This window comes from Hyperolius riggenbachi, chromosome 12, assembly GCF_040937935.1.
Source record: "Hyperolius riggenbachi isolate aHypRig1 chromosome 12, aHypRig1.pri, whole genome shotgun sequence".
Lineage (NCBI taxonomy): Eukaryota > Metazoa > Chordata > Amphibia > Anura > Hyperoliidae > Hyperolius > Hyperolius riggenbachi.
Window position 1 is genome coordinate 67,798,039 of NC_090657.1, and position 27,540 is coordinate 67,825,578.

Here is a 27,540-nt window from a genome sequence, read left to right on the forward strand (position 1 = left end):
GTTGACAGCAGTGTGTGCAGAATTGGATGCCAGCGAATGACTGCTCACTGACTTCTACGGTATGTGGATGGGTACCAGCACTTCTATTCTATATGCAGGATGCCGATATTTAAAGCCTCGGGGGGTGCTCATTTGAGGACCACTGATATATAGGGTCCTAAGGACAGCCCTGTGCAGTACAGAGATATAAATGTTTGCTTAAAGGGATACTGTAGGGGGGTCGGGGGAAAATGAGTTGAAGTTACCCGGGGCTTCTAATGGCCCCCCACAGACATCCTGTGCCCGTGCAGCCACTCACCGATGCTCCGGCCCCGCCTCCAGTTCACTTCTGGAATTTCTGACTTTAAAGTCAGAAAACCACTGCGCCTGCATTGCCGTGTCCTCGCTCCCGCTGATGGCACCAGGAGCGTACTGTGCAGGCACAGACCATACTGGACTTGTGCAATACTCTCCTGGTGACATCAGTGGGATTGAGGACACGGCAACGCAGGCGCAGTGGTTTTCAGACTTTAAAGTCTAAATTTCCAGAAGTGAACCGGAGGCGGGGCCGGAGCATCGGTGAGTGGCTCCGTGGGTACAGGATGTCTGCAGGGGGCCATTAGAAGCCCTGGGTAAGTTCAACTCATTTTCCCCCGACCCCCCCTACAGTATCCCTTTAAGTAGCAACAGGCAATATGAAAATAAAAACCTCCCCAACCAGGTTATGTGGGAGGTACTAGTGTGAACCACACTGGTGTGCTAGGGTCCTTGCTGATTCCCCACCTCCCTGTGTATGCCTCAGGGAGGGGTGTAGCTATATACAACTGGGTGAGTAGATAAGTCCGAGGGGCAATGTTATACAGGGCTTTGGAGTTGAGGAGTCGGAGTAGTTTTGGGTACCTTGAGTCAGTGTTTTCATAAACTTAGGCGTTGGGAGTCGGATGATTTTGCTACCAAATACACAGCCCTGGTAAGTATAAGACTAGGGAGTCGGAGCAATTTTGAGTACCTGGAGTCGGTGTGTTCATAAACTGAGGAGTCGGATGATTTTTGTGCCAACTCCACAGCCCTGGTGTTATCAACCACCTTAGGTCCTGTGCAGTACAACTCACAGCAGTTGCTCAAACAACATACTGGGAAAGACATACATAGGGTGAAAATATATACAGTGACAAAAGGTTGTCACCTAGGCAACAAGCTTACATCACTGTGTAAACTCTGTTGGAGAGGGTCAATTACCTTCTTGCCATAGTGTCCTTATTTTATCTGCGATAGGAAGTTTTCTGTTATTTGCATGTTGATTTAAGGGACCGGTTTTAGAGGAAAAGTGGAATTTGCATACATTTTTGAGGTACTATGTTTCTGGTATTGTTTTGAATGTTACAGTAAAGGCACTATGCAGTTTTCTCGACTATTATTTTGACCGACCGTTTCAGCAATCTTGTGACTTGGGTACAGGTGCGTAATTATGCGAACAATGTTTAGCACTCGTCACTAATGACCAGGGTGGATCGGATCTTTGAGATCCCTGACGACTCCGCAAAGTACCGCAATCACATGACTTCCTGTTTGTGCCCAATGCGTGAAGTCGTGTGTACCCGCTGGCCGGAGGATGGATCGTGGAACGCTTGTCAGGCGGAAATCGCTGGATCCATCTTCCTCGATCGGGTGGTGAGTATTTAGTGTAACATAGTCCTCTATTGTAGTCCCCACAGCGGGGAACCCCCCACTCGCTCTCATCTCTCACATCTCTATTGAATAGAACAAATTGCAGAATAGACTGTACAGCAGTTGTTCCTGGAAAGGTCTTTCAGGGACGCAATTGGTGTAAGTGTGTAATTGTTGTAAGTGTGTGTGTGCTGGGTATAGCAATCTTTGCTAATCGAGACAGAGCCATCTTTTATTTCCGTACATGTGACTCAGCACTGGCAAGAGTATCTACGTAGCAGCTGTCATTATAAATGAGTCCATTCTGAATGATGTCTGTCTGTTGCATCATTTCGCATCATCTGTTAGTCAGCGCTTTGTAGTTCTTTCTTGCTGTTGTATCATAATGTTGTCGTTTTTGGTTTGCACTGAGAAGGAAATGCAGTAGTTACACACAATTATAATACCGGTAATTCTGTTTGCACTGCTTTAATATTGATCATTTAAGGTAGACCTGAACACTTGCACAGGACGGAAGGGAAACACAGAGAAATGCACCCTGTATGTATTTAGAGAGTTTAACCTGTTTAATTCCACTTCATCTGTGTCTAATCACTAGTGTAATTTGATCCCTCAGCTGTGTCAGCTGACTGCCATGGCAGAGAGTTAATTGGTAAACAAAGGATGATACCAATAAGTCTGCTTCCATGAAAGCAGGAAGTAGACACGCTGCAGATTTATTGTAGGATTTGTATCGGCTGTAACAAAGATGTCCTACTTTATTATGCTGTTGCATGTCTTTTAGAGCAGAGAGGAAGTTCTTAGTTCAGGTCTGCTTAGGGGATTGATGTATGTGGATAGGAACACACGTGTTTTTTTTTTTTTTTTTTTTTTTTTTTTTTTTTCCTCCATAAGCATAGAAAAACTGAGAGCCATTTTTAATCATGAGACTAGCTCACACTTTAATCATCCGACTTCTCCGTTTATAAATCCACCGACTGACTCCAGGTACCCATAATTGCTCTGACTCCACAACCCTGCCTTCACTTAGTGGCCTGATTCTTTCCAGAGAAAACATTATACTGCTTTTTAGAAACTAAAATATGGGAAGAATCATACCACTAAGGAGGTTCAGCCCTGCCACATGCAGCGCGTCAAGTCACCCCCCGCCCCCCCCCCCCGCCCCCCATGCCGAACCTGGATCAGGTAAATATCAAAGTGCTCTCCCTGTGCGACTTCACATTTAGGGGCTAGGCAGCGCTGAGTTATCTCACATGAGATAACTTGAGCACGGTGGCCAAACTGCTAATGACTCTTTTCATGGCCATAAAGGTGCCCATACATCTAGCGATGATGGGCAGATTCGACCAAGAGACAAATCTCTCTAATTGATTCTGGTTGGAGAGGGATCTATTTGCTGCCCATACACTGCAGGCCCATTCCCGATTAATGTTGAAATCAATCGGAATCGGCCTTGTGACGCCGCCTTGCCGGCCCGACGCTGTCCACCTTAAAGGGGAGGTTCGCGCAGACTATAAAAAACAAATTGCACTTACCTGGGGTTTCTTCCATCTCCTGGCAGTCGATCGGTGCCCTCCCCGCAGCTCCTCTCCCTACCGGTGTCCAGCGGTGAAGAAGCCGACCTCGCCAGGTCAGCTTCTGTGTGCACCACGGCGGGGGGTCACGTGGTGTAGGGACGTCATCGGGTCTCTACTGTGCAGGCGCAGAACTACTGCGCCTGCGCAGTACAGACCCGATGCTGTCCCTTACACCACATGACCCCCGCCGTGGAGCGCACATGAAGCCGACCCGGCGAGGTCGGCTTCTTCACTGCTGGGAGGGAGAGGAGCTGCGGCGAGTCTGCACGGATCTTCCCTTTTAAAGAGACTCTGAAGCGAGTGAGCTAGGATTTGATTCGTGTAAAGCACCTTACATAGTGCCAAAATGCCGATATCCTACGGCAAAACGAGGGGTCTTTACCCCCCAAATCCCCCCTGCAAAATCCACTACTTTCTTCGTCGTGGATTTTGCTGCTTATAGAGGCAGAGCTATGAGCTGCAGCTTTGCCGGCGGATCTCCGCCTCTCCCCCGCCCCTTTCTGTGAAGGCAGATTGACAGGGGCGGGGAGGGGCGGCGATCAGCCGGGATTGACGCGCTGAGAGGCAGAGCTACAGCCATTAGCTCTGCCTCAAGCCGGAAGTGCTCCCCAGACCTAGAAGAGGGGATTTGGGGGGGGGGGGGGGGGGGGTAAAGACCCTTCGTTTTTCTGCGGGATAGCAGCGTTTTAGCATTACCTATAGTGCTTTACACTAATCAAATCCTAGCTCACTCGCTTCAGAGTCTCTAATGTTAAATGTGCCCAGTGCACTATACATTACCTGTCCGTGTCCACCGCTGGCTCCAGGCTATGGCAATGTGGTTATCAGAGCAGTGTGGGCGCTTGTGTATTGGCAGCCACATGTCCATGTGTACGCCAGCAACCACAAAGGGTGTGTGTATGGTCGGAGCCCCTCACCCACGCACCTCATGGGGCTGGAGGAAGCCCTAGGTAAGTATAAATACCAGGGCTGTGGAGTCGGTACAAAAATCTTCCAACTCCTCGGTTTATGAAATCACGACTCCGACTCTCCGACTCCTTAGTCTAAAACTTAACAGGGCTGTGGATTTTGTACAAAAATCATCCGACTCCTCAGTTTACGAAACCACGACTCCAACTCCGACTCCGGGTGCCCAAAATTACTCTGACTCCTCGACTCCAACTCCACAGCCCTGATAAACACTCATTATTGACATCTCTGGTTTCCTTTAAAAAGCTGATCAAACTGTGGTTTAAGACTCCCAATTTATTTCTACTGAAGGAGTTTATGGAAGGATTACAGGGAGAGGTCAGGGAGTTTAAAATTGGGTTAAAGAACAGCTGAGGTGACATGAGATAGACATGGGTATGCACAGTGCCAAGCACACAAATAACTACGCTGTTTTCCTTTTTTTTTTATTCTCTGCCTGAAAACGTTAAACAGCAGGTATGCAAGTGACAGTTTCTATCCGGGTTGGGACTGGGTCAGACTATAGCATAACCCTCACTGATAAGTAATTACAGCCATAAAGCACTTTCCTGTCAGTAAATGGCTTCTGAGAGCAGGAAAGAGATAAAATGGGTCAATAATTCCAGGGCTGTGGAGTCGGTACAGAAATCTTCCGACTCCTCAATTTATGAAACCACGACTCCGGGTACCCAAAATGGCTCCGACTTCTCGACTCTGACTCCTTAGTCTAATACTTAACAGGGCTGTGGATTTTGTACAAAAATCATCTGACTCCGACTCCTCAGTTTATGAAATCAACGGCTCCAACTCCGGGTGCCCAAATTTGCTCCGACTCTTCGACTCCGACTCCACAGCCCTGAATAATTAATAGATTTGAGCTCTAGCATACTTCAATGATGGTGGCATTGAGCAGAGGCAATGAAACAGTAAAAAATGTAAAAACTAGATTTAAAAGACATCCGAGGTGAAAATAAACTGAGCTAAACCATTGTATCTATCCTCCTACTACAAAAAAAGATTTTTATTTTTTTTTGCTATCCCACAGTTTTATTTTATATTTAAAGAGACTCTAACAAATTTTTCAGCCTTAGTTCTTCTATCCTATAAGTTCCTATGCCTGTTCTAATCTGCTCTGGCTTACTGCAGTCTTTCCTAACTACACTGTCTCTGTAATAAATCAATGTATCTTTCCTCTGTCCTGTTTGTCGGGCTAAGGCTTGATTGTGTGGAATGTGCAGGGCTGCTTGTGATTGGTAGAAGCGATACACACCCTCTGCAGGCCCCCTGCACACTCTGAATGACTCACACACTATGCTTAGCTGAGCCTATTAGAAGCTGGTTAGTTTGTTTGTAAACACTGCCTAAAACTGTTAATTACAAGCCAGGATTGCAGCAGAGAGTGGCAGAAACAGCACAGAGGGGCACAGGAGAAAATAATGAATAGAATGGTATGCTTTTTATTGTAAGAATATTAGAGTACAGATTCTCTTTAAATCTGCTTTCTAAGTTTTTACTGTTCATGGCCTCTTCTCAGTGACACTCATTAAAGTATGCCAGAGCTAAAATTTATGAACTATTGACCCTTTATATCTTTTCCCTGCTCTCAGAAGCCATTTTTTGCCAGGAAAGTGTTTTATGGCTGTAATTCCTTATTAGTGAGGGTTATGCTAAAGTCTGACCCGATCCTGACAAAAACTGTCACTTCCATACCTGATTCGTAACTTTATGCTGAGAATTTAAAAAAGGAACACAGCATAGTTATTTGTGTGCTTGGCACTGTACATACATGTCTATCTCATAATGCCACTTGTCACCTCGGATGTGGGATATCTAAAAGTCATTTTTAGGAGAATGAGCATAGATACAATTATATTTCTCATCAATTTTTCACCTCAGATGTCCTTTAAGCGTACATTTCACTGTGTAAGGACACTCCATGGTGCTTTTGTTCTAGGTTGTGTGGCCTGGCTTGTTCAGCCATATGACCTGCAGCAACTCTGTTTTGTGGGAGCTGCTTCAGCAATTTGCCTGGAGACTGCTGACCTCAGCACTGTGATGCAGGATATACACCATGGGTCCTCCCAGTCACAGATAGATAAGTTCATTGTGCTTCCCATCCTCTGTAGTTATTTAAGGTGGCCATACACTGGTCGATTTGCCATTAGATCGACCAACTGACAGATCCCTATCTGATCAGAGAGGGATCGTATGGCTGCCTTTACTGCAAACAGATTGTGAATCGATTTCAGCCTGAAACCGATCACAATCTGTTGAGCTGCTCCTGCCGCCTGGCCCAACCCCCCCCCCCCCGTATACGTTATCTGAAGCTGGCTCCGGGTCCTCTTCTCCGCGCTGCACCGCATCCCAGCGTACACTATGTCACTCCGTGACCAGGAAGTTCAAATAGAGCGCCCTCTATTTGAACTTCCTGGTCACTGCAGTGACACAGGAAGTTAATGTACCCTGGGATGGAGCAGGAACAGAGCGGTGCAGCGCAGAGAAGATGCCCGGGAGCCAGCGTCAGGTAATGTATACCTGTATCGGATCGGCCGCCGCTAGCGACGCGCTCCCTACCCGCGGGCGATCGACGGTAATTTCCCGCGCGGCGCGATCGACGGACCAATCCGATTTCAGGAGGAAATCGGATCGGAGGGTGCGATTGGCAGCAGATTCGATCCCAGTGATCTAATCTGCTGTCGAACGGCGGCAAATCGGGCCAGTGTATGGCTACCTTTAACGTGTCTTTGCAGCTGCCCACATTGTTTCCACACATGCTAGATTCTCCACCTAAGCTGTTTAGCAGTCGCCCCAATCATTGCTCAAAGATCTGGCTAGAAAAGGCATCTGCGTAGCTTTGCTCTGCACAGAGTGGAAAAAATAAATACCGTACCTGGTGAAGCTACACCATTGATTCTCAATCAACAACTGCTGATGTTTACACAGGAAACAATCTCTCCTGATAGCCTCAGAGGGCAGTTTCCTTGCACAACTGGCAGATCTGCTGCTACACTCTGTGACAAGCAGCACTTTCCTCTCTTCATGGAGGATGAACAGGAGGTGTCCCACTGGAAATATTCCAAATCAGCTGATCACTGATGAAGCTGCTGACATTGAGTGACACCGGTACACAAGTTACTGTCACCTGAAATAATCTTAAAGGACCACTAAAATGGGCTATATAAATTACTTTTCTCCTATGTTGCTGTCACTTAAAGTAGGTGATAGAAATCTGACAGGTTTTGGAATAGCCCATCTATTCATGGGGGATTCTCAGGCTTGGGCAGCCAACATCTTTGTATACATCCCTTTTAGGGATCCCCTATGAGGAGATGCACTAGTCCAAAAATGTCAGATTTCTACTAACTACTATGAGTGACAGCAACATACTAGAAAAGCAATTTGACTCGTTTTACTCTGGGAGAAATATACTTCTTATTTGTATGATTTTACATGCATTTTAAATGTTACAATTTCTTGTTATAGTTTTCCCAGGGCCGGTCCTGGACTTTCTGCTGCCTGAGGCAAAGATCGTAAAGGCGCCCCCCCCCCCCCCCCCCAATATTTCTACAAAACATGAGCGGCAGCCAGCCAGCCTTATCATCATTATCGACACGTCGGCGGCGCTCGCTGCTCAGTGACTGACCGTGACAATCAGCCGCAGCCAGGGCAGCAGAGCGGGCGGCAGCCGCCGCCATCAAATCAGCAGGCTTAGGCACTAGGCAGCGTCACCAGCATGCAGCCTTGGAGGAGACAGGAGAGGCCGCAGAGCTCAGAGTCATCGGACTCGGAGGCCGGCGGCAACCGTGCAGTTTCTAGGCTAAAATGCACCCAGGGCGAGGGTGTAAAAATTGCGCGCCCCCCCCCCCCCCCGGTATAGGTAACCAGCTATAGGTCCCCCCCGAGTATAGGTGGCCAGGCATGGGTGAGCCAGTAAAGTTGCCCCCAGTATAGGTTAGCCAGGTAGTTGCCTCCAGTATATGTAGCCAGTATAGTTGCCCCCAGTATGTTAGATAGGCAGGCACCCCCCCCCCCCCCCGGTATAAGTTAGATAAGTAGGTGCCCCCAGTACAGGTTAGCTAGGTAGGTGCCTCCAATATAGGTAGCCAGTATAGTTGCCCCCAGCATAGGTTAGATAGGTAGGTACCCCCAGTATAGGTTAGTTAGGTAGGTGCCCCCAGTATAGGTAGCCAGTATAGTTGCCACCTGTATAGGCTAGCTAGGTAGGTAGGTGCCCCCAATACAGGTTAGATAAGTGCCCCCAGTATAGGTTAGATAGGTAGCTTCCCCCCAGTATAGGTTAGATTAGGTCGCTGCCCTTCAGTATAGGTTAGATTAGGTAGGTGCCCCCAGTACAGGTTAGATTAGGTAGGTGCCCCCAGTATAGATTAGATAGGTAGCTGCCCCCAGCATAGGTTAGACAGGTAGCTGCCCCCCAGCATAGGTTAGATAGGTAGCTGCCCCCCAGCATAGGTTAGATAGGTAGCTGCCCCCCAGTACAGGTTAGATTAGGTAGGTGCCCCCCAGTATAGGATAGATAGGTAGCTGCCCCCAGTACAGGTTAGATTAGGTAGGTGCCCCCCAGTATAGGATAGATAGGTAGCTGCCCCCAGTATAGGATAGATAGGTAGCTGCCCCCAGTATAGGTTAGATAGGTAGCTGCCCCCCAGTATAGGTTAGATAGGTAGCTGCCCCCCAGTACAGGTTAGATTAGGTAGGTGCCCCCTAGTATAGGATAGATAGGTAGCTGCCCCCAGTACAGGTTAGATTAGGTAGGTGCCCCCCAGTATAGGATAGATAGGTAGCTGCCCCCAGTATAGGTTAGATAGGTAGCTGCCCCCCAGTATAGGTTAGATAGGTAGCTGCCCCCCAGTGTAGGTTAGATAGGTAGCTGCCCCCCAGTATAGGATAGATAGGTAGCTGCCCCCCAGTATAGGTTAGATAGGTAGCTGCCCCCCAGTATAGGTTAGATAGGTAGCTGCCCCCCAGTATAGGTTAGATAGGTAGCTGCCCCCCAGTATAGGTTAGATAGGTAGCTGCCCCCCAGTATAGGTTAGATAGGTAGCTGGCCCCCAGTATAGGTTAGATTAGGTAGGTGCCCCCCAGTATAGGATAGATAGGTAGCTGCCCCTAGTACAGGTTAGATTAGGTAGGTGCCCCCCAGTATAGGATAGATAGGTAGCTGCCCCCAAAACAGGTTAGATTAGGTAGGTGCCCCCCAGTATAGGATAGATAGGTAGCTGCCCCCCAGTATAGGTTAGATAGGTAGCTGCCCCCCAGTATAGGTTAGATAGGTAGCTGCCCCCCAGTATAGGATAGATAGGTAGCTGGCCCCCAGTATAGGTTAGATTAGGTAGGTGCCCCCCAGTATAGGATAGATGGGTAGCTGCCCCCCCAGTATAGGTTAGATAGGTAGCTGCCCCCCAGTATAGGATAGATAGGTAGCTGGTCCCCAGTATAGGTTAGATTAGGTAGGTGCCCCCCAGTATAGGATAGATAGGTAGCTGCCCCCAAAACAGGTTAGATTAGGTAGGTGCCCCCCAGTATAGGTTAGATAGGTAGCTGCCCCCCAGTATAGGTTAGATAGGTAGCTGCCCCCCAGTATAGGATAGATAGGTAGCTGGCCCCCAGTATAGGTTAGATTAAATAGGTGCCCCCCAGTATAGGATAGATAGGTAGCTGCCCCCCCAGTATAGGTTAGATAGGTAGCTGCCCCCCAGTATAGGATAGATAGGTAGCTGGCCCCCAGTATAGGTTAGATTAGGTAGGTGCCCCCCAGTATAGGATAGATAGGTAGCTGCCCCAGTACAGGTTAGATTAGATAGGTGCCCCCCAGTATAGGATAGATAGGTAGCTGCCCCCAAAACAGGTTAGATTAGGTAGGTGCCCCCCAGTATAGGATAGATAGGTAGCTGGCCCCCAGTATAGGTTAGATTAAATAGGTGCCCCCCAGTATAGGTTAGATAGGTAGCTGCCCCCCCAGTATAGGTTAGATAGGTAGCTGCCCCCCAGTATAGGATAGATAGGTAGCTGGCCCCCAGTATAGGTTAGATTAGGTAGGTGCCCCCCAGTATAGGATAGATAGGTAGCTGCCCCAGTACAGGTTAGATTAGATAGGTGCCCCCCAGTATAGGATAGATAGGTAGCTGCCCCCAAAACAGGTTAGATTAGGTAGGTGCCCCCCAGTATAGGATAGATAGGTAGCTGCCCCCAAAACAGGTTAGATTAGGTAGGTGCCCCCCAGTATAGGACAGTATAGGATAGATAGGTAGCTTGCCCAGGTAGGTGCCCCCTCATAATGGCGGAGGGGGGAGCCGGAGCCGCGGTGAGGGCAGCCCGACCTCTCCCTCCCTCTCCCCGGGCCGCCCTCCATGCTCCCCCCTCGGACTTTAGGCAGCAGAGTTAGCGCGCAGGGAAGCGCTGCTGTACACAGTCACAGCCTGTTACTCACCTCCCTGGATCCGATCGCCGCTCCCCGCCCTGCTGGTCTCCTCTCTGCCTAGCCGGCTGATACACACGCGGCTGCTTCCTGTGTAAACAGGAAGCAGCCGCGTGTGTAATGTATCAGCGGCTACATTGCAGAGAGGAGACCAGCAGGGCGGGAGCGGCGATCGGATCCAGGGAGGTGAGTAACAGGCTGTGACTGTGTACAGCAGCGCTTCCCTGCGCGCTAATTCTGCTGCCTAAAGTCCGAGGGGGGAGCATGGAGGGCGGCCCGGGGAGAGGGAGGGAGAGGTCGGGCTGCCCTCACCGCGGCTCTGGCTCCCCCCCGCCCGCTCAGTCACAGCCATTCATCTGGTGCCGCCCCTCCACTTCCTGCCGCCTGAGGAACCCGCCTCATGGGCGGGCCGGCCCTGAGTTTTCCATTAAACAAGTATTTTGGGTGATGAAAGTATATCTTGTAGCTTTTAGTAACTAGTATTAGATATCCCTGGCAAGGCAAGTGTTATTTTCAACATGTATAAGTAGCGATCTTCTTTAAAATCCTCAGAAATCTCACGCTCTTTTTGCAGATGATTTTTGACCCGACCATGTCCAAGAAGAAAAAGAAGAAGAAGAAGCCCTTTATGTTGGATGAGGAGGGAGGAGAGCAGCAGGTGGAGGAGACTCAGATTCCTGAGACTAAAGAGGTGGAGCCAGAGCCGGTGGAGGACAGGGATGCAGATGCAGACGATGAGTCCTTTAGGAAGAAAGGTGGGTTGTAAGTCTTGTTATCGTGTCTTATGGGGAGCTGGCTGAGGCACTGCAGCTCACAGTGGGAACCGTTTATCAAGCGCACATGTGGAAGTGCACAGCCCCAGTCATTATTCTTGGCTGTGGTCAACTTTTTTTTTTTCTTGAGTGTATTTAAAAGTTCGGCAGCACGTCAACTTCATAGGAGGTTAGTAGTAAGGTTGCTTGTAACTAAAATTACGGGTAGCACTTCCTGCCTTGGGGGGGGGGGGGGGGGGGGGGGGGGGAGAGGTGATAACTTACTAATGCTGCCACTTATAGCCGATGTGCTCCACTCGCGTTCCTCCTTCTGGGTTGAAGAAGGAAGCATGAGAGTGACGTGGAACGTGAGTGGAGCACATAGACTATGGGCGACAGCATGGGTAAGTTTAACCCCCCCCCCCCCCCATCTCCCACAGACAGGAAGTGCCTAGTCTGTAGCTCCTACCATTAAAGTGTTCATCAAGCTGCATACAGCTTATAGCAAAGATATCAGCATATTAAAGGTTAAAGCTGGTCATACACTTGCGGATGTGGCCAACTGATAGATCCTTCTCAGATCATTATCAGAGAGTGATCTATCTGCTCAATTTCCCTCCACAAACAGATTTTCAGAAGATTTTCATTTCAGCATGAAATTTTATAGAAAATCTGTGCGCACTGACTGCCGGGTCTAACCATCTATTTAGGGTCCGCCATAGACCGCAATGTGACGTATGGCTACAGCAGCGATCTCTGAGTAATTTGGACCCAAATTATGATATAAACGTTGTAATTCGGCCACCAGCAATAGCTGGAGCACCAAATTACATTTCTTTACCAGCCAACATTGCCTCCCTTGCCGTCCTTCCGGGAAGGACAGCGAAAGAGGCAGTGGTGGTCATGGGGGTGGAGGAAGCCCCAGGCAAGTATGAATTATTTACCCCCCCTCGTCTCAGGTTAGCTGTAATTTCTGTGGTTCACTTTGAGACTGCATAGCTTCCTAACTCCCACCCATCTTTAGTGCGTACACTAAACTTTATTAGACTTTGGCGTTTGCTAGTCATTTGGCAGCATTTAAATACCATGTAGTTATTGATGGTGGTTCATAGTGACCAAGTATTTATTTCTGCCACAGACGCTCCTGATGATCTGGACGACTTGAATTTTTTCAATCAGAAGAAGAAGAAAAAGAAAGCCAAAAAGTTTGATCTGGAAGAAGCTGAAGAAGGCCTAAAGGTACAGAACAGTGAGATAGGCAGACTCTGTCATTACTCTGGTGGAGCTCTCCTGAGAATGTTGTCTATTGTCTGTTTTCTCCACAGAGCCTAAAAATAGAGGCGGAGTCACAGGAGGCCTCAGAGTCTCAGGAGGATGACCTGGAGTTCATGTTGTCTAAGAAGAAGAAAAAGAAAAACGTCAAGTTCCCAGAGGATGACGATTTCAATGATAAAGATGAGGGTAGGTTTATCAGTGTGGATGTTTTTTTGGCCGTGCTCACACTGGCACTAAAAATGTTCTGTTTAGAGAAACGGAACGGATCCTATCCAAAGCAAGAGGATCCATTCACATCAGTCCATTCGGAATGGATCTGTTCAGTCTTTTCCTATAAGCGGAACTCAACTCTGGGTCCTGTGTGACCTTTTGGGATCAGCCGGGCGAAGTGCATGGTGGCGGATGCTGATGGAATGCTAGTCTATGCGAATGCATGGTGCCAGTTTTCACTAGGATGCTCGGCACCTACGATTTGCTCAATACCTGTTGCCCTTCATTTGGGTATTTCAACGCTGTCCATTTGGGTCCCTGCAAGCTAGTACCGCTGTAATACCCATCCCAAAACCCCATCACAAGCATCAGGCTACAATTGGTTAGACCAATGGACCAACAAGAATCATCCCTCCTCAGCAATGCGCATAGTATCAACACACCCCACCCCGTCCAATGCAATCAGTGCAGACATTGCTTTAGTTCCCTGTCTCTGCTTAGTTAGCACAACAAGTTCCAGAACTCAAAGTGCTTCCTGGAATCCCAGAGTCCTCTTTATTGTAATACATTTCTTCAGCTATGGTTCATATAGAGTCCTGTTTTGTGCTGAACAATTATCACATTTTTAGAATTTTCACATTCAGTACTCAGCCTTCCTAGTGATGCTACAATTGTGTTAATACAGAAAGAAGACTCTAAAGATATTCTGCATTTGTAAAGAAGAGGTACATGTGCACTGACAAAAAATTACCTATATCAGTGCTACACAAGCCATCTTTAACTTGTCATTAAAAGTTATTTTTGCTTACTAGTCTTCAGCCAGCTATGCTTCTCCAGACATGGCAGATGATATTTGCACCCATAATAGTGCATCCCTTTGCAAGACTGCAGTTCACCTGCAGACACAGCTTGTGACTAGTAGAATGAACCGCCTGGTCTATTCCTTGTGTAAAAATTCTCCTCATCTCCTGTAACGTTCATGTCTTGTCTTCCAGCTTTCGAAGAAGATGACAATAAGAAAGATGATGGAATTTCCTTCAGCTCCCCGCTGGCGTGGGCTGGCTCAGAGAGAGATTACACATATGATGAGGTAAGGATCCTTTGAAACATATGTATTTTACTTTTTTTTTTTTTTCCCCCCAGTGCCGGTCACCCTCCTTTTCATCCATAAAAAGGGGGGGGGGCGGGGGAGAGATCCCAGTGCTCTTTAACCTTTTGGCGACCGCGTCACGCCGATGGGCGTGGCCGCGGCGGCATTCCCAGGACCGCCTATTGCCAATTGGCGTAAAGTCCTGTGGCTCTGTTTTGCAGGAGATCGCGCACAGGCTGCGTGCGCATCTCCTGCTTGGGAGGACGGAGTTCCGCCCTGCCTTCAGTCTCCTGTTAGACGGCGTGATTGCCATCTATTTAGACTGTGCAGCGCTGCGATCAGCAGCAGCGCTGCATTGGGGACAGCCGTGTGACACGGCTGTCCCCCTGGGGAACAAGAGAGCGATCCGCTCTCATAGGCAGAAGCCTATGACAGCCGATCGCAGTAATTGGCTGGCTGTGGGGAGGGGAGTTAAAGAAACGGTGTTTTAAAAAAAAAAAAAAAACACGTACAATAATATTTATTAAAAAAATAAATAAACATGGGGGGAGCGATCAGACCCCACCAACAAGGGGGGGGGGGGGGGGGGGGATCACTTGTGTGCAGTGTTGTGCGGCCCTGCAGCTTGGCCTTAAAGCTGCGGTGGCCAATTTTACTCAAAATGGCCTGGTCACTAGGGGCGTTTAGCCCTGCAGTCCTCAAGAAGTTAAGAGTGCGCGCACAGTTTTGATTGGCCAATCTTACTACAGTATTTCCATGTAGTATAGGAACTTACCTACACGATCAGTTCATAGTATTCAAAATCTGTCCCTCATACTACATGGACGTAGCTAAATTGGTCAGTCAAAATGTCTGTGTGTACAGCAATCTGTGATGACAAACCAGTAGTGGCATATTTGGGTGTGCTAGCTTCTGTTTGTCTTCCCACTTCTGATCACACCTAGAGTTTTAACCGCTGAGCACTGATATTAGTTACAGAGAGCCTGATATGCTGTAGTATGTAGCGATAAAGGATTGCTATTTGAATCTAAGTAGTAATACTCGCAAACATGGGTTACCTCAAAGGCAACCTCTGTAAATGCGGGACGAGAGAACAAACCCAACCCCACTTGGATTAAGAAGTCGCACTCTGTAGTGTGTGTAAGCACTAAAAACGTTTTAAAAGGGAGTGAGGCCCCATTGACACTTGGAATCGCAAAACGCCGGCGTTTTGCGTTATTGAATTTTCAGCGATTTAACGCGGAAAAATAACTGGACACTGCAGTTAGCGGTTAGCGCTTCTATAGCACTGAAACGCGATAGCTGAGAAATCGCCTGAAAATGGTGTAGGCTACGCATTTGCATTTGGCAATTTGCGTTAATCGCCGGCGATTAAAGCAAATTGCCCATGTATGAACTGGCCCATAGGGTATCATAGCACTAGCGCTTGAGCGTTTTGCCGAAATCGCCGGCAAAACGCTCTAGTGTGAATGGGGCCTTAGTGGTGGACTTGCCTCACAACAGTAGACACTTGCTTTAGTAATCACTCGCATGGGACGCGTTTCAAATGTTTAACCTGCTTCCTCAGGTGCCAAACTTAAGACAGATACTCCTATACTGTATGTATGTTCTCCTGAGGAAGCTGGATAGATCTGCGAAATGTCGCTTGTGGAGTCTTATCTTAATAAAGCTGTGTTTTCAAAAAGACCGCTTGTGTCTCCTGTCCACGACTACATTCCTGTTTTTAAACAGTTTTTAGTGTATTTTAATCTTATTGGTGCCTTTGGTTTATCTCCTGCTATAAATGTAAAAGCTTCTTCCCTTTACACTCTCTTCCACTCTATTCTTTTGCAGCTGCTAAACCGAGTGTTTAACATCATGCGGGAGAAGAATCCGGACATGGTGGCCGGAGAGAAGAGGAAATTCGTGATGAAGCCGCCGCAGGTGGTCAGAGTAGGAACAAAGAAAACCTCCTTTGTTAATTTCACAGATATCTGCAAACTGTAAGTGTGGTCATGTGCTGTGATGTTATCCATATAGTACTATTCATGATCTATAGCGGCATCTAATATCCTCCTCCCAACATGTATTCCCGTTACAGATTACATCGTCAGCCGAAACATCTCCTGGCTTTCTTATTAGCTGAATTGGGTACAAGGTGAGCTCTGAAATGACCATGTTCCTTGTATTGACTGTGGAGTCGTAGATTGACAGCTGATCACTCAGTGTAATGTGGGGTAACAGTGAAAGAAATCACGCTTTGTCTTCAGTCTTATGATTGGTTTATTATATAGGCTATGTGAGCACAATATTGGAGCATACATCTGATTTTCCTGACAATGTTACATGTTTTATTAGCGGTATCTTGGGATCATCAGTGTGCTTCAGTGTAGCCCTGAGCCAGCTGTGATGCGTTTTAGGTCAAGTAATACTAACATATATGCATTTTATTGATTGCCAGTTTAGTGACTTACTACAGCTCTGTTCATGTGTTACAAACTCATTATGATGGCAAATGTTTCAAGATGGTATAGACCGGGAGTGTCAAACTCTAATACAAAGTGAGCTGAAATCATACACTGGAAACAAGTCACTGGCCAACCTCAATATCTACAGGCCAACTTCCTTCATTATAAAGGTCCCAGGTGTCTATTGCCCCCCCCCCCCCTCCAACCCCTATACAGTTCCCTGGTTTCTAGAGGCCCCCACCCTCCCCTATACAGTTCCTTAGTTTATAGTGCATTCCCCCTACCTCTCCCACATAGCTTCCCTGCTATTCTAGGGCTTCACCTAAAATATAGCTTCCCTGGTGGTCTAAAGTGGACCAAACATACAGGATCTTCTAAAAAAAATTAGCATATTGTAATAAAGTTCATTATTTTCTGTAATGTACTGATACACATTAGACTTTCATATATTTTAGATTCATTACACACAACTGAAGTAGTTCAAGCCTTTTCATTTCATCCGACCAATAAAAGAAGTGTTTTTAAAACAAAAAAAGTCAACCTTCAAATAATTATGTTCAGTTATGCACTCAATACTTGGTCGGGAATCCTTTTGCAGAAATGACTGCTTCAGTGCGGCGTGGCATGGAGGCAGTCAGCCTGTGGCACTGCTCAGGTGTTATGGAGGCCCAGGATGCTTCGATAGCGGCCTTAAGCTCATCCAGAGTGTTGGGTATTTCGTCTCTCAACTTTCTCTTCACAATATCCCACAGATTCTCTATGGGGTTCAGGTCAGGATAGTTGGCAGGCCAATTGAGCACAGTAATACCATGGTCAGTAAACCATTTACCAGTGGTTTTGGCACTGTGAGCAGGTGCCAGGTCGTGCTGAAAAATGAAATCTTCATCTCCATAAAGCTTTTCAGCAGATGGAAGCATGAAGTGCTCAAAATCTCCTGATAGTTAGCTGCATTGACCCTGCCCTTGATAAAACACAGTGGACCAACACCAGCAGCTGACATGGCACCTCAGACCATCACTGACTGTGGGTACTTGACACTGGACTTCAGGCATTTTGGCATTTCCCTCTCCCCAGTCTTCCTCCAGACTCTGGCACCTTGATTTCCGAATGACATGTAAAAGTTGCTTTCATCTGAAAAAAAGTACTTTGGACCACTGAGCAACAGTCTAGTGCTGCTTCTCTGTAGCACAGGTCAGGCGCTTCTGCCACTGTTTCTGGTTCAAAAGTGGGTTCATGCTTCCATCTGCTGAAAAGCTTTATGGAGATGAAGATTTCAGTTTTCAGCACGACCTGGCACCTGCTCACAGTGCCAAAACCACTGGTAAATAGTTTACTGACCATGGTATTACTGTGCTCAATTGGCCTGCCAACTCTCCTGACCTGAACCCCATAGAGAATCTGTGGGATATTGTGAAGAGAAAGTTGAGAGACGCAAGACCCAACACTCTGGATGAGCTTAAAGGGGAACTGAAGAGAGAGGTATATGGAGGCTGTCATGTTTATTTCCTTTTAATCAATACCAGTTGCCTGGCAGCCCTGCTGGTCTATTTCTCTGCAGTAGTATCTGATTAAAACCAGAAACAAGCATGCAGCTAGTCTTGTCAGATCAGACTTATAAGTCTGAACCACTGAAACACCTGATCTGCTGCATGCTTGTTCAGGGGCTATGGCTAATAGTATTAGAGGCAGAGGATCAGCAGGGTTGCCAGGCAACTGGTATTGTCTAAAAGGAAATAAACATGACAGCCTCCATATACCTCTCTCTTCAGTTCCCCTTTAAGGCCGCTATCGAAGCATCCTGGGCCTCCATAACACCTGAGCAGTGCCACAGGCTGATTGCCTCCATGCCACGCAGCATTGAAGCAGTCATTTCTACAAAAGGATTCCTGACCAAGTATTGAGTGCATAACTGAACATAATTATTTGAAGGTTGACTTTTTTTGTTTTAAAAACACTTTTCTTTTATTGGTCGGATGAAATATGCTAATTTTTTGAGATAGGAATTTTGGGTTTTCATGAGCTGTATGCCAAAATCATCAATATTAAAACAATAAAAGGCTTGAACTACTTCAGTTGTGTGTAATTAATCTAAAATATATGGAAGTCTAATGTTTATCAGTACATTACAGAAAATAATGAACTTTATCACAATATGCTAATTTTTTTGAGAAGATCCTGTAATGCAAAGTGGGGAAACCACTTGAAGGCCAAATTGAATGGCTCTGAGTGCCAGATTTGGCCCACGGCCAGAGTTTTCCATGTATGCTATAGACACAAAGTAAGGGCCCTTTTCCACTATAGCGTTTGCGATTGCTGAATCGCAAAATCGCACACCGCTAGTGATTTTTCCAAATCTCTACGTTTGCTTTTAACATAGGAATCACGGTAGGTCATTTCTACTACCGCGATTCATTTTTTACCTAATCTCGATTGCGCGGCGGAACGATTATTGCCACGATTTTGCTATGCAGTGCATAGCATAGCAAAATCGCAATCGCAAACATCAGCAAATCACCGCAAAATGTTGTACTTTTGCTGAATCGCAATCGCTAGCGTTTAGCGTGAACGCTAGCGATTGCTAGTGGAAAAGGAGCCAAAGAGTGCGCATTCTACTAATCTACCACAAGGTGGGGCAAGACTACTCACGCTTGCGACAGCACACAGGAGTAAGACAGGAAAGACGGCTTCGAGTTCACACTTGTGAATTCTTTATTGGGTCTTAGCAACACCTATGGGGAACCAGTAGCACCAGTAGAAATTTGGTGTTTTAAGCCACATGTGACATGAAGAGACATTGCTGTAAACATGAACAATATAAAGCAACAATATGAAGGCAAATTGCATACGGTTTATGCTTGGGTCACTGATCACAGCTGGCATAGTAGAGCGTGCTGTTATAAGGCTGGGATTTTCCTCTGTTCACCGCAGTGTCCTTTACTGCCTGTTGTGGGTTCCATTCCCCACTGATACAGTGAGGCAGCATATGTGTGGAACACACCCAACTGGAACTGGGAGAAGTAGTTCTACCAATCCACCCTGTGGAAGGGGAGTGAGGACTGGCTCAGGCTCAAAACTCAAACTGTGATTGGCTAGCTATTGTGATTTTGCGATGGGAAATTATTTTTCTGTGATTGCGCTTTGCAGTTCCCATTGAAGGGAACGAGAATCACATCGCCATCACCCCCAAAATGTTGCATGCAGTGCATTTGCGATTTATGCAGATTGCAACGCTGCAGTGAGAATGATCCCATAAGGATACATTAGTCACATCGCTTTGCTGATTGCCGGTGGTCAGCTAAGTGCTGAAAAGCTCTGCAGAAGCACCAGAGTGTGAATCAGCCCTAAGGATTGCATGTGGTGGGTAGTGCTTAGTTTCTCCTGTAGCTATCGTTTCCCTGTGGCTGTTCTTATGACTTACAGAAAATGTGAGTATTCCTCAATCAGACTGCTAAAGGCATGTTATCCTCTTTGATCCTCTGGATTTAGCGATCACACCTGCAAAACGTGTTAACGTGCTATTAGTTTGTCTTACGCCACTTACCCAGAAGTATTTGTCAGTGGCTGACACACCCCACCCTCCATTATATGTCCATCTACCCCAACCCTTTAGATTGTGAGCCTGTTTGGCAGGGCCCTCCTCCCAGTGTGCTTTTCTCTGCCACCATATGGGCTCAGCGACTTCTCTGCTATATTTATCCCTACATTGTTACAACTTATTTTTTGTACCATTGTTGAATACTATAAGGTCCCTGTGTAACATTGTTTATTGCTGTCATGTCACCCCTATCTATTCTGCACAGTACTGTACACACTTAAGATTTTCAGCCAAAACCATCAGGAATGACACTTTTGGCTGAAAATAAAGTGTGTATGTAGAGCTCATGTCCGTTATTGTGCTAATTGAAGGCAGATAGTGTGTCTGGTACGGTATGTTGTTGACTTTTATCCCGAGCTGCCCTTCTGGTTACATCCCAGCGGCTCTCATAAGATATAAAGTACTGCAGTGTGTATGATTACCTCCCGCTGGGTTCTGACCTGCTGCTTCATTTTCTATTATCACAGTGGCTCCATAGATGGTAACAACCAGCTGGTCATCAAAGGCCGATTCCAACAGAAACAGATAGAGAATGTCTTGCGAAGATATATCAGTAAGTGTGTTTATACTTTACTCTTCTTGTGCTGTGATTGTGCCGCATGTTGGATGTCTTCTGTGCCAAGTTGCAGCCCCCAGTCCCGCTAGTTCCCCAGATGGGGAATATCGAAGCAGTCTTATGCTGCTGGGTGCTGCGGTTTGACACTTGGGTAGTTTGAAGGGTCCCCTCCCTAGCCTCAATTTGGAGTGTTGAGATACCGGCCTTTAAAGAGAGCCTGGCGCTAATTTGAAAACAAAAAACAGATACTCCCCAAAGGAGAGGGAAGGCTTTGGGTCCTATAGTGCCTTCCCCTTCCTACGGTGCCAGCGTTGGACCCCCCGTTAGAAGTCTCCGGCCGGTCGAAGACAATCTGCAAATTCTGCAATCTTCAGAAGCCTGAGTGCTCCTGAACACGGCCGATCTGTACTACGCATTCTCGTGCATGCGCAGTACGGATCGGCCGTCTTCAGGAGCACTCAGGCTTTTGAATATTGCAAAAGCCTCCCACTGCGGCGGAAGTAAGCAGTCTGTCAGAGACTGCTAATGAGGTGGGGATCCATCACTGGCATCGTAGGAGGAACAGGAAAGATCCAGAGCCTTCCCTCTCCTTAGGTAAGTATCTGTTTTTTCTTTTTATTTGCGTCAGGCTCTCTTTAATAGCATTATGCAAATCAGGATGTAACTGTATGTGATATAATTACCCACAAGGCTGTGCATCCAAGGCTAAATTTCAACTAGTCCTAGGACCAACGTCACTGAGTGGGAGGGATTTCACCTTTCCAGATGGCTTTCCATTGGCTGCAGGACTTTCCCACCATTGAGAACTGGGTTTTCTCTGACAAATCTGTCATCAGCTTTACACTGGTGGGGAGTTAATTTCCACCTTACAGTTTCTCTTAAATCTCTTCAGGACTCCACAGACCAGGCCATTTTTTGTAAAATGGGCCACTGCAGCCTTAAGGCCAAGCTGCATGGCCACACAATACAGCACACAAGTGATTTCCTCCTTTTTCTCCCCACCAACAGAGCACTCTGTTGGTGGGGTCTGATCGCTCCCCCGGTGTTTTTTTTTTTTTACACTTTTTTTTTATTTTATTCAATCCCGGTCCCTCCCGCCAGCCAATCACTGTGATCGGCTGTCATAGGCTTCAGCCTAAGACAGCAGAGCACCGCCGATACTCTGGAGGGGACAGTGGTGTCACATGGCTGTCCCCAGCACAGTGCTGCTGTAGATCGCAGCGCTGTACACGGTACACAGCAGCTCTGCATAATTCACATCACTGAATGCAACCAAAGGGGAGGAACATACAAATTACAGGCAATAGGAAATGCTTCCATCATAGAGGTAAGATCAGTAATGGATTCTAATTTCATTGTTACTATTGATACAAGGGGCATTTGGGAGCGATCAGTTCATACATTTGCTTATCCTTTACATGTTTGAGGTCACTGCTGTCTGTCTGAAATTTGCTCTTGGCACAAGGGAAAACATTGCACCTCTCAGAAATATCAATATGTAATCCAGAGAACTGGTAGCTAGATTAGCCTTCTGTAAGGGACGTTACCACTAGACACCGCGTGCGGCTGCGAGACACGAGGTGGCACTTCCTGGTCAGCGGGAAAGCTGATGAATCCCAGAGCCGCGCCATGCACGGCTATGGGATTCGCAGCCTCCTGCACGGAAACGCCATTGTTTCCTATGGCAGCGGTTCCCCGCGAGGCTACTACGGATTCGGCCCGGTTTCTGCACTAGACGAAGCGGGTCCTTAATGCACTGACACAAGGGGACCAGTTTCAAAGAAAAATATTTTCCAGTTCACAGCTGCCACCCTGTGGCTGATTTGGGGTACTACAGCTTTGACAGCAAAAGAAAACAGGACACTTCTTCTACATAAAAAAAGTATACATAATATCGTGCAGGGTCATGGGGACCCAGATTCTTGGTCTCTCAAATGCTGGGTACACATGTTGCGATTTCCCGCGCGATTGATTTTATTATTTCCAACACGTTTGATCGGGTTTCGATGGAGATACAGCCGTCTATTTTGCATACTTAATATGCAAAATCGACGACTGTATCCATCGAAACCCGATCAAACATGTTAGAAATAATCGAATCGATCTGGTGAATCATGCGAAAAATCACAACGTGTGTACCCCAGCATAAGGGATTAGAGACCAAAAAGACATCTATTTAAAAAACAAAAAAAACAAACAAACTATGCTTAATGTTGCCGTCTTAACGTGAACCTGAAGTGAAAACTTATGAGATAATGAATTGTTTAGTACAGATAACAAATATAACATTAGTAGCAAAGGAAAGAGTCTCATATTTTTATTGTCAGTTCTATAAGTTTATTTATGATATTGCATGAGACTGTCACAGTTGCAGTTTAGAACCCACACACTGTAAGATAAGCAAAAGTGATGTCACTTTGAACTTTCTTGTAGTAAAACTTATCTCAAGCTCTCTCTCTCGCTGTTTCTTGGCTGTTCAGAAAATGGGACGGACTTTGACTAGACAAGCTCCGAGAAGCTCTGTTGCATAGATAACTCAAGTATTTTAACTCTTGCTGTACTAGAAAATAGAAAGGGACTTTATATTATAATTTCTTAGTAGGGCTAGTATCCTATGTGTTTGTTTCTCATGTCACTTCAGGTTCACGTTAAAACAAAAGGTATTTTCAGTTATTGCGCTGTGTGAGCAAGAAAGATCACCCATGATGCATTACTGCTGAATATGCCCATCCTCTCATTTCTGTGGTTTTGTCTTGCAGAGGAATACGTCACCTGTCACACATGCCGGTCGCCAGACACCATCCTTCAGAAAGACACCCGGCTATACTTCCTGCAGTGCGAAACCTGCCATTCTCGCTGTTCTGTGGCTAGCATCAAAACCGGATTCCAGGCAGTCACGGGCAAGAGAGCACAACTCCGTGCCAAAGCCAATTAGCAGGCGGATTTTACCAACACAGATTGTGGATACTCTGCGTGGCCAGGCCCGCCACTCAGGGATTCCTGGCCTTTATATTGTAACCAATGCCGTGAGACTGGGCAGGAAAGCTTGGCTTTGTTTTCTTTACTTTCTTTTTTTTTTTTTTTCTTTGTCTTGCGCAGAAGGAACTTTTGCTAAATATCCAAAGTGAGGCTGATAATTGGACGAAGTCACCGCTCACCGAAAACATTTTACCAGCTGTATTGAGGAAAAGGGGGGAATATGCATTTTTAACCAGACTTGTGTAAAATGCAAAGTACATTAAAGTTATTATAACATTCACAGATGATGTGCCTTTTATTTTATACGCTACTGATAAATGCTTCCTGTATGACGACTAAATGTTCCCTTAAAGTAAACCTGAGACGAGAAATGTAAAAAAAATGTACATCCTGGGGCTTCCTCCAGCTCCCTTGCCGTCCTCCTCAGTCTCCTGGTTCATCCGGAATTGGGCCCTCAAAGTCCTCCGGTTTGGGGCGTACTGCCCATGGCCAGCCGTGAGTGTTCTGCTCCGGCACAGTAGTACGGTGCAGAACGCTCTTGGTTACGGGAGTGCGACTGGGAAGCGTGGGCGGCCTGCGCCAAATGGAGGACTTTGCGGGGCAAATTCCATTCGATCCAGGAGGCGGTGGAAGACAGCAAGGGAGCGATCAGTGTGAAGGGGCCTGAAGGAAGCCCCAGGCATGTGTAATTTTTTTTTGCATCTTATCAGTCGTTGGTCGTCTCTTATCAGTGATAACGCCTTGTCGTTTGCACATCTTTTACTTGACAAAAGTTCTTCAAGTTGTTTGATTAAGCATACTTGTCACTGTGATCTATATGTTCTCCAGGTTCCTTATTATATCCCCTCTCCCCTCTATCTTGCTGCTGTATGCCCTGTTCAGAGCTCCAGTTAGATCTCCAGGGTGCGTGCACAGTACATTATACACCTTCTCTGTACACCTTACAGCTGTGTAGCTGCTGGGAGCGTCCTGGGCATGCGCAGTTCTGAATCTTTCCAAACTGTGCCATACCCAGGATGCTCTTGGCCATGGCAGCTGCGTGTTAGCACAATACATGCACAGGGTGGACTATGCATGCGCCTGGCTCCGACTGCTACAAAGGGAGGTGTACTGTACATACATGGTCTGCTTTTTTGTTTTGTGTGATTGGCAGATTAACGCTTGCATCCTGCTTGTGTCGCAGGAGAAAGAAAGTTCAGTAATCTCTCGTTTTTCATATCGTGTGCTCCACTAGCTTAATAGTGATTAGAATACCAATCCTCCCGTCCCTTGTGGTATATTCACTCTACAAAGAACATTGCTAGCAAATTACCTGTGATGTCATTTCCTGCTGTTTCATGACTTGTGATACAGATATACATTTATCCAGAGCCAGCAGTTTGCAGTGTGGTAATACGAGCGAGGTAGTGTTAGCTTTATAATGCATCTGGCGGTGCAGATAATGGAGACCTTTGCTGAGATCAGATCTAATATTGAGTGGGGTAAGCTGGAAAATGGCAGATACCAATCGTTTACCACATCTGATAGTGTACACCTTTTATCAATACTGAAGCAGAACTGTTGGGCCTAAAGCTGGCAATACATTGGCCGATATGGCCAACAGATAGGATCATAATCTGATCAGAAAGGGATCTATCTGATCGAATCCCTCCAAACACTGTACACCTGAGGGAGCAGAGTGGTCTGTACACACAGCTACCCAGTTTAACAAGTTAGAACTCCTTACTGAAGAAAATATCTAGAGCTAAATTATACACAACCATGAGGCGATGCAGCTTACTTAGAACATAGAAGAATGCAATGAATACAGGAAATCGCAATACCATGGAGATTACAGCACATTACAGACAGTGACATCTTGAGTTTGCTTTACTATACTGCATTTTAAGTAATATTGTTAAATCTAACGAGTCATATCTGCATATCTGAGGTTGTTTCTTCTACAATCTTAATTCTCGCTTTTGCTTCATCCAATCCAGCATTTCGCATTATATACTCCACATGTACAGTGGCTTGCAAAATTATTCGGCCCCCTTGAAGTTTTCCACATTTTGTCATATTACTGCCACAAACATGAATCAATTTTATTGGAATTCCACGTGAAAGACCAATACAAAGTGGTGTACATGTGAGAAGTGGAACTATAATCATACATAATTCCAAACATTTTTTTACAAATAACTGCAAAGTGGGGTGTGTGTAATTATTCAGCCCCCTTTGGTCTGAGTGCAGTCAGTTGTCCATAGACATTGCCTGATGAGTGCTGATGACTAGAGTGCACCTGTGTGTAATCTAATGTTAGTACAAATACAGCTGCTCTGTGACGGCCTCAGAGGTTGTCTAAGAGAATGTTGGGAGCAACAACACCATGAAGTCCAAAGAACACACCAGACAGGTCAGGGATAAAGTTATTGAGAAATTTAAAGCAGGCTTAGGCTACAAAAAGATTTCCAAAGCCTTGAACATCCCACGGAGCACTGTTCAAGCGATCATTCAGAAATGGAAGGAGTATGGCACAACTGTAAATCTGCCGAGATAAGGCTGTCCACCTAAACTTCTAGGCCGAACAAAGTGAGCGCTGATCAGAAATGCAGTCGAGGCCCATGGTGACTCTGGACGAGCTACAGCTCAGGTGGGGGCATCTGTCCATAGGACAACTATTAGTCGTGCACTGCATAAAGTTGGCCTTTATCGAAGAGTGGCAAGAACAAGGCCATTGTTAACAGAAAAGCATAAAGTCCCGTTTGCAGTTTCCACAAGCCATGTGGGGGACACAGCAACGATGTGGAAGAAGGTGCTCTGGTCAGATGAGACCAAAATGGAACTTTTTGGCCAAAATGCAAAACGCTATGTGTGGCTGAAAACTAACACTGCACGTCACTCTGAACACACCATCCCCACTGTCAAATGTGGTGGTAGCATCATGCTCTGGGGGTGCTTCTCTTCAACAGGGAATGGTCAGAGTTGAAGGAAAGATGAATGGAGCCAAATACAGGGCAATCTTGGAAGAAAACCTCTTGGAGTCTGCAAAAGACTTGAGACTGGGGCAGAGGTTCATTTTTCAGCAGGACAACGACCCTAAACATAAAGCCAGGGCAATAATGGAATGGTTTGAAACAAAACCTATCCATGTGTTAGAATGGCCCAGTCAAAGTCCAGATCTAAACCCAATCGAGAATCTGTGGCAAGATCTGAAAACTGCTGTTCACAAATGCCGTCCATCTAATCTGACTGAGCTGGAGCTGTTTTGCAAAGAAGAATGGGCAAGGATTTTAGTCTCTAGATGTGCAAAGCTGGTAGAGACATACCCTAAAAGACTGGCAGCTGTAATTGCAGCAAAAGGTGGTTCTACAAAGTATTGACTCAGGGGGCCGAATAATTACACACACCACTTTGCAGTTATGTATTTGTAAAAAATGTTTGGAATGATGTATGATTTTCGTTACACTTCTCATGTGTACACCACTTTGTATTGGTCTTTCACGTGGAATTCCAATAAAATTGATTCATGTTTGTGGCAGTAATGTGACAAAATGTAGAAAACTTCAAGGGGGCCAAATAGTTTTGCAAACCACTGTATGGTAAATTAAATAGGTAGACATTCTTGATTCTAGACAAGGGCTTATAGCGACTATGAGGTTCCTTTCCCCTGTATAATCTGTATGTTTTAGTGTCTCATTCTTACAACACGCAGAACTCTGCAAACTGTTGTAATTGTTCAATGTTCAAATTTACAATAAACTTTTTGAAACAGAAATAAATGGGGTGACAATATACAGCCTTGTCATACTCCTTTTCCAGTAGTGAACTAATCAGTTGGTCCATGTTGAGCTCTCACAGTTGCTTCTTGACCTGCATACAAGTTCCTCGGGGGGGATGTGTAAAGTGATCCGGTACTCTCATATCTTTGACCTCCTTTGCGGTAAGTATCAGTCTGACTCGTCCAGCTAAAAGCGGTAAGGATGAGTCTGGCTCGCCCATGCCTTGAGGGAGATTTAAAACTTCAACACTTTTTATAAATATTTTTA

General features: G+C 46.2%; 1 protein-coding gene across 1 annotated transcript in view; it reads left to right on the forward strand.

Moving 5' to 3' along the window:
- The window catches only part of EIF2S2 (eukaryotic translation initiation factor 2 subunit beta), a 29,092-nt gene extending 5,300 nt beyond the window's left edge, over positions 1–23,792 (forward strand). The window contains exons 2-9 of the mRNA XM_068262418.1: positions 11,183–11,363; positions 12,499–12,599; positions 12,686–12,821; positions 13,841–13,935; positions 15,769–15,917; positions 16,016–16,072; positions 20,445–20,530; positions 23,293–23,792. Of these exons, the coding sequence (XP_068118519.1) occupies positions 11,183–11,363; positions 12,499–12,599; positions 12,686–12,821; positions 13,841–13,935; positions 15,769–15,917; positions 16,016–16,072; positions 20,445–20,530; positions 23,293–23,468 (981 nt within the window). The 3' untranslated portion in view covers positions 23,469–23,792. The remainder of the gene's footprint in view (positions 1–11,182; positions 11,364–12,498; positions 12,600–12,685; positions 12,822–13,840; positions 13,936–15,768; positions 15,918–16,015; positions 16,073–20,444; positions 20,531–23,292) is intronic.
- Positions 23,793–27,540: the final 3,748 nt, after the last annotated feature.